The 12,744-nt window shown below is 48.0% G+C and overlaps 1 protein-coding gene across 6 annotated transcripts in view; it reads right to left on the reverse strand.

Moving 5' to 3' along the window:
- Positions 1 to 12,744, reverse strand: part of CYFIP2 (cytoplasmic FMR1 interacting protein 2) — a 56,541-nt gene that overhangs the window by 4,838 nt on the left and 38,959 nt on the right. For 2 of the 6 annotated variants that reach the window (XM_090064491.1, XM_090064490.1), the window contains exons 24-31: positions 12,461 to 12,604; positions 10,853 to 10,943; positions 9,625 to 9,755; positions 6,284 to 6,356; positions 5,695 to 5,789; positions 2,052 to 2,168; positions 969 to 1,207; positions 304 to 451 (exon numbers count right to left, since the gene is read on the reverse strand). In XM_090064491.1, the coding sequence (XP_089920617.1) occupies positions 304 to 451; positions 969 to 1,207; positions 2,052 to 2,168; positions 5,695 to 5,789; positions 6,284 to 6,356; positions 9,625 to 9,755; positions 10,853 to 10,943; positions 12,461 to 12,604 (1,038 nt within the window). Of the gene's footprint in view, positions 1 to 303; positions 452 to 968; positions 1,208 to 2,051; positions 2,169 to 5,694; positions 5,790 to 6,283; positions 6,357 to 9,624; positions 9,756 to 10,852; positions 10,944 to 12,460; positions 12,605 to 12,744 lie in introns of those variants that run through there. The other 4 variants (XM_090064493.1, XM_090064492.1, XR_016444422.1 and 1 more) reach the window with 3 other exon arrangements.

Below are 12,744 nucleotides of genomic sequence, written 5' to 3' on the forward strand. Positions count from 1 at the left end.
GAGCCCACCCTTACCTGCTTGTGTCCTCACACCTGGAGCTTGACCTTATCTGCTTATCTCCTTCATACGGAGCATCCTTCAAGGGACCTGGCAGCACCCAAATATACCCCTGGTTGAGAATCGCTGGTCTAAATATTTTGATACCTGGGGTAACCCAACGCGCTGCATTAACGTGTCCAGTTGGACTCGTGGGCTTGGTCATCCCCGAGGGCACGAGGGCAAACTCTTGCTGAGATGCAAAAACAGGAGCAGGGGGGTGTCCTGCTTCTGGTCCTCGCAGCCTACTGTTGTCCCCGGACTTACCACGTTCTTTATGATTTCGTCCTTGCCGTCCTGCCTCTGCACTTTCAGCAGGTGGTAGCAGAAGTCAAAGAGGTCGAAGCGTCGCTGCTGTCCGAGGAGCACGATGATGGAGCAGCCCGCCCAGTTCAGACCGTCTCCAAAGCACTGCCTGAGAGAGACAGAACAGGAGCCGTTCGGGGAAGATACCAGGACCCCCGTCCTGGCCTCTTGACTCTTTTTCACGCAGCTACGGAGGGCTGCGCATGGGAGCAGAGAAAGGATGGAGCAGCCGGAGCGCAGGAGTCCTGTCGTCTCAGTGCTCAGATGAGGCCGGGTGGGTTGGGATCAAGGAGCGGAGAGGTGCTGGCATGTCTCTGCCAATGCCCTCCTGTGTTGACCTTGGGCACATCACTTCTTCTCCATTCCCATCTCCCCTCATATCAGCCCGTTTGGACTGAACGCTCTGGGCGGCAAGGCTGGGCTGTGTTTGTCCGCAGCGCTCAGACCCTACCATGATACAAATGAGGCTGATCTCTGGAACAAAAGGGCCTGTCCGGGACCCAGGGTCCAACCCCTTTGCTGTGACCGGCTACACGTCCCATCAGCCCCCTGCGGGTCCCAACACATTGCAGCGAGCCCTTTGGCTGAGCATCCCTCCCAGACCCAGCCAGGCCGGGTGCACTCACTCTGCCGTGAACTCGTTGGTGCCCACGGGGATGCAGTAGACGAACTGCATGGCGCTCCAGAGGCGGTGAAACTCCACGCACTCGTCCACGTGCATCACCCCGTTGGTCGGCGGCGGCCCGCGCCAGATCGGGTCCTGCAGGTAGCTCCGGATGCGTGTCAGGATCACCTCGAACATGGAGAGCCCGCAGCACAGCCGCTCCTTGGTCAGCAAGTCGCCCTCCCGAGCAATGGCTATTTGCTGTGAAGGGAGCAAACCGCAGACACAAGAGGGGGGTCGTGAGGCAGGTGTGGCTCTCACCCCCACCGCCGTCCTGTCTCTCTCGGCCCTGCCCCGTTTGCTAGCGCATCCCAGGCCAGACCAGACCCTACTTCTGCAAGCCGTTCCCTGATACCCGCTCCCCGAGAGCGTGCCTCCCACCTAGGAGATGGAGGATGGGTTGACACAACGGGCCAGCAATGTTTTGTGGCCCATAAGAGCGGCTCTGTGCGGTGGTGGGCTATGGAGGAGCCTGGCTGGGAAAAACCGGCCATAGCCACTTCTCAGCACACACCAGAGCGCGCTCCTGGCTGCTCTCAGCTGCCCCATCTCTTCCATGAGTGATTACGGGGGCACAGTACAGACATGCCTTAAACAGACTGGAAACTAAGGTAACACCTTGGGCAAGGGACCGCAGCCGCTTTCCTTACTAGAGGCACTGACTCTGGTTGCTGCCTACAGCAGGACTCAGGACTGCTGGCCCACGGGTTACCCATGAAAGCCCGGCATGGGTGCCAGCCAGCTTTGCAGTGTTGCTGGTGGGACCAGGGGATTGCTGTGACGGGGATGCTCCCTGTACACACGGCTTTGCAGACCCAGGTTTGCTCAGAGCAGCTGGCTCCCAGGGAAAGCTTGTATGCCCAGCACTTTGGGTGCTAAGGTTCAGCCTGGGTCCCCGCTCGTCGCAGAGCACGAACGCTAAAGCATCACTGCAATGCACAGGACCTCGCTTGCATCCTCGCGCCAGACACCGGTACTTGCATAACAGACACGCACAAACGTACACAGACAATCGGGCAGGCTCAGCCTTGACAATCTGGCTTACGGGATATTTTGCAGTCTTTGAAAACAGGCAGGCGATTGGGGAAACTTGGGTTTTCACAGCCTCGTTACGATCTCTTTGCAAAGCTGGGGTGTTGTAGGGGCCTGGGCTTCTCTCTAGCTGGGGTAAAGCAGTTTTGATCAAGCTCTGAGGCCACCAGAAACTTAACACTGGAGCCATTTGCATCTGACATGAAACTCAAGGGAACCAGGCTCTGGCGTTTCGTTCGGGAGCAGGGGGGACGTGTTTTTGCAACCGAGCACGGGGAGAACGTCCACGCTCGGATGCACGCGTGCCCATCGGGAACGATGCCACGGGCACCAACAAGGTCACAGTGGAGCCAGTTTGGATTTACGTCGGCATAACTGAAAGCAGGACGTGGCCTCACGACAACTCCCTCTTCACCCCTCTTCCCGCACCCAGCTCATAGCCACATTTTGCCCAGCCAAATAAGGCACAAAAAAGCCAAGCTTTGTGACTACCAAGTGCCCAGCAGGGATGTCGATACAGCCTCATAGCACATCCTCTGTTCAACATGCAGAGCAAAGGGGGCATTCCTCAGCTCGAGCATTTCCCAGAGGGCAGGCTTGAAATGATTGCTATGTTTCAATGACCCCTGTTGCTTCTATAACGAGGTTTCTGCTTGATTGCAATCAATGCAGGCGTCCTGGGGAGAGCAATGCCTAATGCAATGGGCAGGTGTGTGACGTGGGGAGACGGCGGCAATGAGTATGTGCGCTTGAATGACCTAATAAAGGGTGGGTGTCTCAATCAGCATCTACTTGTAGGGATCTGGTGACAGGGCTGTTTTTGTTCAACCGACTGCCCAGATCCGTAGTATTTTAGCGATTCTCAGAGACGAAGCTGAAGGTAGATGATCCAGTTACAAACCACCGGTCTCCACTAATGGGAGAGGGAGAGGATCCCAGGATTTGCAAGCTCCCCAACATTTAAAAAGGCAGTTCTGTTCCTGTGGGCTTGTGGAGGCAGCAGCCAAAGAGTGCTGCTTGGTTAGCAAATATTGAAATTGGTTGATCTACCCTTGCGACCTGCACTGCACCAACAAGGACGTCCGCCCCATGGCAAAGCGCCAGAGCAATTAATGAGGTAGGCAGGGAAAGTCAAGCCGTGCTCCAGAGGACAGGTTTTGCAGCTCTGGAGTCTCTGGGTCTGTTCAATTTAAGAATGAGTTTACGGCTGACATGACCATGTCACTTGGCCAGTGCTCAGATGACTGAGGTCTTAAAGACCCCCCGGGGAGGAAGCGGGAAGACTTCCTGCTATTATCCCCCAGAGATGTAGTCAGCTCCCCACTATGACCTGCTTGTGACCTAACAGCTGTGCTTAAAAATCAAGGTAAAATACTGAATGGGTCACCCATACGGGCCCATTCAGTTTGCATACTATCTGTTTGTGGGCACAGAAAACATCCCTTCTCCAGTGTCTTCTCAGCAGCTTAAGAGGAACTTCTTCTGTATTGATTAATGCTGCTTGCTCTGCTAACCTGGTATGACACACACTGGTTTCAGGAATAAGAGCGTCGCATCATTTTAATCATAAGGATGGAGTCAGAGGATCATAGGAAAGTTGGGCTGGATGGGATCACCTAGCCCAGCCCCCAGCTCAAGGCAGGATCGTCCCTGACTCAACCATCCCATCCCAGCCGAGGGTCTGTCTCTTGAAAATACCCAGGGATGGAGATTCCTCTTGGAAATATCTAGGGATGGAGAGTCTACAACTTCTCTAGGCTGCCTGTTTCAATGCTTAAACACCCTCACAGTCAGAAAGTTCCTCCGGAGGTGGCCTTGCTAGAAGACTATTATTTCCATGTGGTTGCCTGCTCTGCTCAAGGCATGTGCAGGGCAGTAGCCTTATAGCAATACCTGCCCAGACCCAGGTGGCCCATCATGAAGGCCCTGAAAAAGCTCCCACTGACTCTGATGGGGGAATGAGACTAATGTACAGCACACCTGAGCACCCTGCACTAAACCTTAGTTTCCTCATCCTTGCTGGGGAGGTCACTGAGAAACCCATCTGATCCATCCCCTTCTTCCTGAATTGCACATCAAGTAGCTACATATTAATTAAAAACACAGATAATGATGTACAGCCTGGCAGTCTGCACCAGTTCATTTAGACTGACACATGCTTCACCTCTTTTTAATGCATAAACCTAGCGGAGTCTGATCCAACACCCACTGAAATCAGGGCGAATCGTCCCATTGACTGCAATAAGCATTGGATCAAGTCTTTAGAGCACATGGTTTATTATGCAAAATGTATAAGGCCCAGTTTTCATTAATGGCTTCCCAATGTGCCCAGCCAAAACATGCTCCTAAGGTTCTTGATACCTGCTTTTGGGTGCTTGTGCTTTTTAGGCACAAGGAATTTCACTTCTGTCCAAGACCAGATTTCCAGGAATGGCTCAGAATGGGTTTATAAACAGTGATTTTTGTTTGCATCTGAATATCTGCATTCTCCAAACTTGTGTGCCCAGAAACATGAAGAACTTGGGACAGGAAGTGGAGTTTTTTAGGGGGGAATAAAATACCTTGTTTTTCAATCACCACCATCCTCACAGTACTTATAAAGCAGACTTTAAACAATACTTTTTAAGGGTGATTTTGCAAGGAGGAAAGGATGGATAGATACACTGACAAACATGCAAAAACACAGGGGTGATTTGTTTTCCCTCAACACTGTCCCTCTCGAAGGGAGTTAATGAGAGATGATACAATACCTCCAAATAAGAACAGAGCCCTCTGCTAAACTCTTGAGTTTTGCTGTTTCACGGTAAACCCAGTGAAACAAAGGTAAAAAAATGCCCTTGTTGCATTAGAAAAATTAGGGAAAAGATTTGTCATCTTTATATTAATGAATGTTCACTCCAGGTACAGAATGAACCTGCGTGAGGATGCTAATTCCAATATATCTAGTGCCATCAGCCACTTGAAGACCGCATTTCTTCCTACAGTGACTGGGTGAGATCCAGACGCTGCTGAATTTTGGCTGCTGACTTCAAAGGAGCCCAGCACCTTCAGCATAAAACAGATATCATCTGCCTGAAACCCAGGGAACCTAAGTCAGTAGCAAGCTCTCCCAGTGTTTCCACCACATCCCAAAGAAATTTCCCACAGCTAAGATGTGCAGGATCGTAGGCAGCAACGTTCACGGTCGTCTATATGAGCTGCTCCCTCCCTGTTCCCATGTCAGCTCAATAAGGAAAATCCATCTCCAGACTAGCTTTTAAATCCCTCATTAGCCCCTTACGTGCATGGGTTCAAATGGCTCTGTCTGATCAGCAGATGCAGAGATTCACAGACAAGGAGGGTTGAAGGGATCTCAAAAGGTCGCATCCAGTCCAACCCCCTGCTCCAAGCAGGACCAGCCCCAACTACATCATCCCAGCCAAGGCTTTGTCCAGTTGGGTCTTAAACACCTCCAAGGATGGCGATGCCACCACCTCTCTGGGCATCCTGTTTCAGTGTTTTATTACCCTGCTTGTAAGAAAGTTCTTCACATGACAGTCCTGAATAAAAATACCCTAGTAAGATGGGGAGCATTTTCTGGAGGCCTGTCAGGTCCGTTGGGGGCCTGCTGTGAGTTTTTAGTAGCCAACTCCCCCAGGTTCCCAGGGGCGCCTTACCTGAGGAGTTCCCAGCCTCTCTATTAAGGGAACCAGGTGAAGTGGGGCGTACTTGGCTTCGAGACGCTTCATGCGTACCTCCAAGCGTTCTCCTTCTGTCAAGCGAGCAGCAAACAACGAGATGAGACCAGGAAGTGCAAAACCGGCATTGCCGCAGGGTTGGCTTCGAGTTACCCCCTCCCTCAGTCTGACTTGGGAACAGCCGGGGGGGTCGCGGCAGAGAAGAGGACCCCGGATGCAAGCGGGGTGAGAGCCGTACAGTCATGGTCCTGATGCTCCTAGTCTCATCGGCTCTGCAGAGAAAGGGCCTTTTGCAAAAGCTGCAGCTATTATTGAGCCATGGCCGCTTTTATGCCATCATTCTCCAGGACTGCAGGCATGTTTGTTACATGGCTTTAAAACCCTGACTATAAAGCAACCTAGTTAACATTAACTTGCTGCCTGAATTTCCATCAGATCCACATTTCCACCAGAAGGGGAAGAAAACATGGGAAGAAACCATCTGTAGCCAGAATATGGGAGATACACTCCTTCTGGGGAGGGGATTAAACAGTGAGCTCTGCCCACTGTTTCTCTATGGTCTCCTTACCTTTGATGTAGACCCTGGGCAAAATATTTTGGAAGGGAGCAGCATGCAGCAAATCACAAACTTCTTCCTGGGACTGAGGCAGGAGGAAGAAAGATAAAATAGGTTAAAAAAAAAATGTCCATTCGGGACTGACCGTCTGGCTTGGTGAGAGCACATGGCCACATTCACCTGTAAGGTGCTTGTTCTGATCCACTGCAGTTCGGTCATTTAAACCCATGTGAACTGAAACTGGAAAAAAAAATACCTCCCCTAAGCCCTTTAAACCTGAACCAGATGGCTTTGGATAGCTCTGTTAAAGAACGTCTTGTCCATACAAATCCAGAGCTTTGATGTGGTCTTCTTGCCCCTCTGCTAATAGCGAGACCCGAAGCCGATAAAGAAGAACGAAGAATTATTTTATTCTAATGTGATGGCTTCCTGTCATTTACTTCTCCAGAGAGACTTTTGGTGGAAAGAGGGAAGAGCTCCTCGACTAAATGGCTCTAAGGCTTGACAAATATACCAATCCCTGGGGCTGTTACAATAAGAGATGTGTCTGAAATTAGGTTGTTTTCAATAAGGGATTGCAGTCAATACTTGCAGACCATAGCGTCATAGAAAATGAGGGTTGGCAAGGACCTCAGGAGGTCACATCTAGTCCAAGCCCCTGCTCCAAGCAGCACAATCCCCAGCTAGACCGGACTCTAGATGTTGTGTGAACTGGGGAGCACAGGGCAGTAATACAAAGAAGGCCAGAGCAGAATAACGACATGAACCGCCACATGAAAAAACACATGCCAGAAGCTTGGGGAGAACCAAGCCCAGACACAGAGGCACAAGAGGGAGAAGCTGGGAGCAGGGAAGCTGAAGGAGACTTCACAGGGATGGCTGATGGCAAATCGTGTATGAGCTTGCAATGGGATACAGCAGCAGGGAACACCCAGGTGATTTGGAGCTGCGAACAGAGGCACTACACCATGAAGCATGAGCTTGTTTCTGCAGACTTCTGGGCAGGACGTGCTTTCAGGTCTGGGCTTGTCCTGAGGACTCGGATGTGCTGGGGAGGGCCCAGGGCTGAGCCGTGGAAATGATCGGGTCTGGACGGAGGGACTCGAACAGGGCTACTTTATGGTATAGGAGGATCTTTCTGATTGGGATGCATGAGTGGGCAACCCAGCATCCCAAGAACACCTTAGTCTTCATTGGTGGCGTGGGCTATTCAGGGGGTGGGAATGAAACTATGGGCACTTGTACAGAAATGCTCTGGGGTGTTTGTGAGAATGCAGCTTGGCACATAGTCAGCGCTGGTGGTGGAGGGGAAGGAACAGAGTCCTGAGTCACGTATTGACCCTGTGGCTTCTCACGTGGATGGTGAGAGGTGGGTGGGAAAGGAGTTTGGTGCCTGCTTGCTGTCTTGGTTATATCATGGGGCATGTCTACACATGCAAATTTAGACACAAACCTACGTTACTGTGCAGTGACCAAAAATTACTGCGCAGTACGGGCATATGTCTACATGTGCAGGTCTGTATTGTGCAGTAACTATGGTGACATATGCCAACAAATTTATGCCTGATTAGTTACTGCTCAGCATTGCACATGTAGATGCTTAACTGCACAGTAACATTGTGCGTGTGGACTGACTTGAGACTAACTCTACTCACAAGTCAGTCCAAATACAGTGTTACTGAGCTTTAATGCCTGCATGTGTAAATGCCAGTCTAAATCTGCTTACTGTGTAGTAACATACTGTGCAGTAAATTTACTGCGTAGTAAATGCACGTGTAGACACTCCCGTGGTGGCAGAACCATCTTTCTAGGAGAAAAGAGATTCTATCATAGCTACATCCAACTTCAAGGGAAACTGTTTCCACCAGCAGCAGTTTGTATTTCCCCATTACCTGAGCAAGCATTTGTCACAAGTAACACATTCCCCCTTGGTCACCCCCTACAGCAGGAATTCCTTTGAGAAAGTCACTCGTAAGTAACAAAATAAAAAGGGAATGAAATGTATTTCCAACATGAAATTGGAGCACTCTCTACCAGCCAACAGCAGAATGCAATCTAATAGTTCAACAACTGTCACAGAGCAACCATGAGATCAGTTATTCCCATGGCGTTAGACCTTCATTAGGAGAATATTAGAATGCATTCTGGGATGTTCATCTAATCAGATCTAATCTGACTGAACCTCCTTAAATTTATAACTCTAAAAGACTGGGTTTCTTTTAGGCTGTAGAAATGGCCTAAGTTATCATAAAATATTGTCGTCCACAACAGCATGTCATGAAAAGCACTATACCTTGGGATTGGTCATGAATGAGCCTGGAAGGCAGCTGTCTTTTGCTAGCATATGTCTTAAGCATGTGATTAGGCCCAGCTTAATAAATCAGTGGCTTTGTCAATGTATAAAACAAGGACATTCTTGTAGACCAACTTACAACATGTGTGTGAATTCCTGATGCTCATGAAGAGGTAGTCAGCAGGGTCGGGTTAAAGACACTGAACTTAGTAGGAGTTCAGTTGACTTAAGTGGACTTAGAAGTAGGCCCTAATCCCAGGTGGATTTTTAGAGGTGGCTTTTCCCAGTTACTGCATATTGTAAATCTTTTCATTGAAAGTCTTATCCAAACTGATAAGCTCCTGCAGACCTATTGCAATGAATTGGCATTTCCCTATGGAAAGGTCTTTGTTGAAAAATTCCTGACCAGGGAATACTTGAGCTGCATGGTGTGGTCATATTTGCAGGTGGTGGATGTTGGGCTAACGCAAGCCATCACTTCTGATGGACCAGCCAACTCATGTTTAAAAGGCCCACCTCATAGGAGATAAGGGGGAGTGTGCACGGATGGGTTTTGACTTAGAGGCAACATTCAAGTTAATTCTGTAGCGAAGACAGGACCCAAGAAATCTCTCAAGACAAGCTGTTCTAGGGCGAGTCCCTCCCTCTCTAGCTGCTTCATTAATACTGATTTAATATAAGTGGGGTGGTTGGGCCACGGGTCCACTCAGGGATCAGGACTCCAGTGTTTTGGGTGCTGCACACACATATAACAAAGATCTCCTGAAGATCCTCCAGTCCAGAATCGGATCCAGGTACTGGCCCTTTCTGATGCTGGATCTGACCAGGAGTCTAAACATCACTGGGATTACTGTGGATCCTATGTTTGAGGCTAGGTCCTCCAAAATTCAGGTTCAATGTTAGGCTCCTTGCCAGCTGCACTGGTTCTCATTGTCACCAACCCAGGTTGTTTCCTGTTCCCTATTTGTTTTAGTTGGCTCCCGATGAAAGAGCCTCATTAGATGGTTAGTACAGTAGCAGTGGTAGAGCATAACCTTTACAACAGGAGAGTTGGCCTTACCAGGGCCTGCTCAATGAGAAGACAGAACAGAATAGCGTTGCCCACTTCCCTAAGGCTTTGGAAGACATCAGTCTTCAGCTCTGCATACTCAATGATGTCCTTCAGCTGGTGATGGAAGAACTCCAAGATACCTAAGGAGACACAAGGAGACCCAGTGAGGAAAGGAAGAACAAACAGCACATTCAGACTAGCCAACAGCCTGCTCAGGGTCAAACTGTTTTCTTGGTGGCTCCCTGTGATCCCAGACTGCCGAGTATTAAAAAATAAAAACATTCTTCTATCACCAGGATTTAAGAGAAGTCTCCACCCAGGGAGCCTTAATCTCCTCTCATGTACATCTCTGTAAATTAGCACTTACTCGCCTCAAGTCAAAGGAGTTATACAGGCCCGGAAACAGGGGGTAGGAAAAGGGACTTCTTACATTTAATCTTGGACTAAGTGCTTCTTTATATATCTGTAACAACTCCACAGAAATAAAGTTAAAAAGATCTTCAAAGCAAAACGTATATATGTGTGTGTGTGTGTGTATACACATATACATACATACATATATATATACACACACATATACATACATATATATATAAATGTACTATATACACACATCTCTATCTACATAGTGAATATCTATCTATCTGCATATATACATATATATAGCAAATACCTATCTATCGACCTATCAATCTAATTACATATATACATATATATAGTGAATATCTATCAATCTATCTATCTACATATATACAGTGAATATCTATGGATATCTCTCTCTCTCTCTCTCAGTAGTATAGTGAATATCTATCTATCTATCATACAATGAGTTCCATATCAGCAACTTGTGTTCCCAGGCAGATACTTTCAATAACACTTTCTCACTGCAGGTTCTTTTTGCATATGCTCTGTGATCAGAAGTGGACTTTCTGATGCTGGCTCTTAGATGCCCAGTTAAATAAGAGGCATTATAGTTACAGTCACAGCTCTTGAATTAAGGTTGTAAGACAGTTTACACAGCAGGCCAATTTTTTTCTCGTTCCCAGTATTTACAAGAAGGCTGCCAAGGTTGCACCAGACAGGATTTAAGAAAAATGTTATAGCATAAGTTTCACGATGCTACACATTTGATTTCATAAGAATCAAATCCATGATCTTTTATAATATAATATAAGTATTTATTGTTCTTCATATTAAAGCCTGGACAGCCACACACCTGGTTAGTCCTGCCACTAACCTGGAGATCCATATTCATGTCTTGGCAAGCGGCATATCTTGGGCATCACTTCTATCAACGTTTTCACGTACTGCAGGATGGTCCCTTGTAACTGTCAGAGAAAACAGGAGAGACACTACTTTGAGATGCTGGGTCTCTATAGATGATGTATTCATTTGAAAAGTGGATGTAGCAAGAGATGTGAATATGTTGGATCTGCATGAATGAATATTAAGTTACTTCCTGTTGACTCTGCTAATGCCAATGCATGTATAGTTTTACTTGATGTTTGCAATAAATTCTGTGCCAGCCAGTCTGGAAGTGCTCTCTTGTACTTATGGCTAGAGTCATTTATTTGTGAATGCCTTGAATAAGCACTTGAAAACAGACACTTTGTGGAATCGCAGGAAACAAAGCAGGAAACCCTCATTATGGAATGAGAGGAAACCTTATTTATGGAACTTCCTCTCGCACGAACATCTGTTGTGGGCTTCATTACTTAAAAAAGGGAAAAAAAATGTTCAGCCCAAGTTTACCAAACAAACCTGGAGCCTTTTATGACCTTATCCTGAAATGAACTCACGGTTTTATATAGATTCTACTTTGAAGCTTGGTCCTAGCTTTTGGGACTGTTTGAAAGTAGGACTCAGTTTACCCAGACCTAAGCCTCATCTCTGCTCCCATTACTTATAATGGAAGACACCAGCTAGAGCTTTCTCCACTAAGGGCATATGTACACACCACGTTTTTTACCCTTTCATGCGCTGCAACTGTGTGTCTGTTTGCACAAGCAGGATTTCCAGATGCTTTAAAAGTCTTTCTTGAAAATGGCACTGAAGACTCCTTCATGTCTTGTTCCAGGCAACCCTGATGCCCTCAGTTTAGTACTTCCCTGCTTGAAAACCTCAAGAAGATGCCATGACATTACAGCAAAAATAAACTAAAGCAATTGTAAGAAATACTGCTGGCAGGTCAAAAGAATCTCGCCAACAAAAAAAAGGGGTCTATTTTTGTGGTTGAACGTGACCGAAACACATATTATGCTGAGTGCTCCTATTTCTCCTCTGTCTCAGTGAGACCTGAAGCAGCAGAGAGATATTTCCTCTGAAAAATCTGGCCTACCATATTTCATGGTGTATAGGTCGACATGGTATATATGTCAATCCCATTTTTCTGATCCAAAAATTAAGAATTTTGTAGATCTGGTACATAAGTCGACCTAACTTTTTGAATCAGAAATATGGGGTTGACTTATACCAGCTCCTCCGCACCCTCGCTGAGGCTGGACACCTGGGGGATGGACATGTGCTGCAGCACCATTCACAGGCGATGGAGCCGGGCTCGGCGCTCGCCTGGTACAGTCCCATCCCCTGCAAGTGGCACTGTCTGGGCCATGCCAGCCAAGGGCCAAGCCCAAGATCCCTAAAACCTCCTTGTAAAGTGAATAGGATTCCTCAGCACCTGTGATAGCCAGGCTCCACCAATGGGTGTCTAAATCTTGGTAAATTTAGGAGCCTGCATTTGACCAGCCAAGCAAAACACCCAAATTCAAGGCTGACACCCCAACCCCATCCCAAGCCACCCTTAAGGGCTGAGGTCCTCCTGTCCCTTGGTCCGGGTCATCATTACCAGGCTCTTGACAATCTTCAGCAACTCCTCCATGACGACGGCGATCCCTTGGTAGCCCAGGAGCCGGCAGATCGTCTTGAAGTGAGGCGGCCCCACAAAGTTGCGGTAGGAGCTGTAGATGTGGCTGTAGGCAATGTTGAGAGGCTAGAAGGGAAGAGGCACAAAGACAGTTACCAGGTGAAAGGACACTACTCCCCATCCTTTCCAAAGCCACATCTTGTGCCCCACTGGTGCTTATATGCTTTAAAGGAAGACGAGGGGAACACATGCTTTCCTATCCACGC

The sequence above is a fragment of the Crocodylus siamensis genome, chromosome 10 (genome assembly GCF_052110815.1).
Source record: "Crocodylus siamensis isolate JL-2025a chromosome 10, ASM5211081v1, whole genome shotgun sequence".
NCBI classification, from domain to species: Eukaryota; Metazoa; Chordata; order Crocodylia; family Crocodylidae; genus Crocodylus; species Crocodylus siamensis.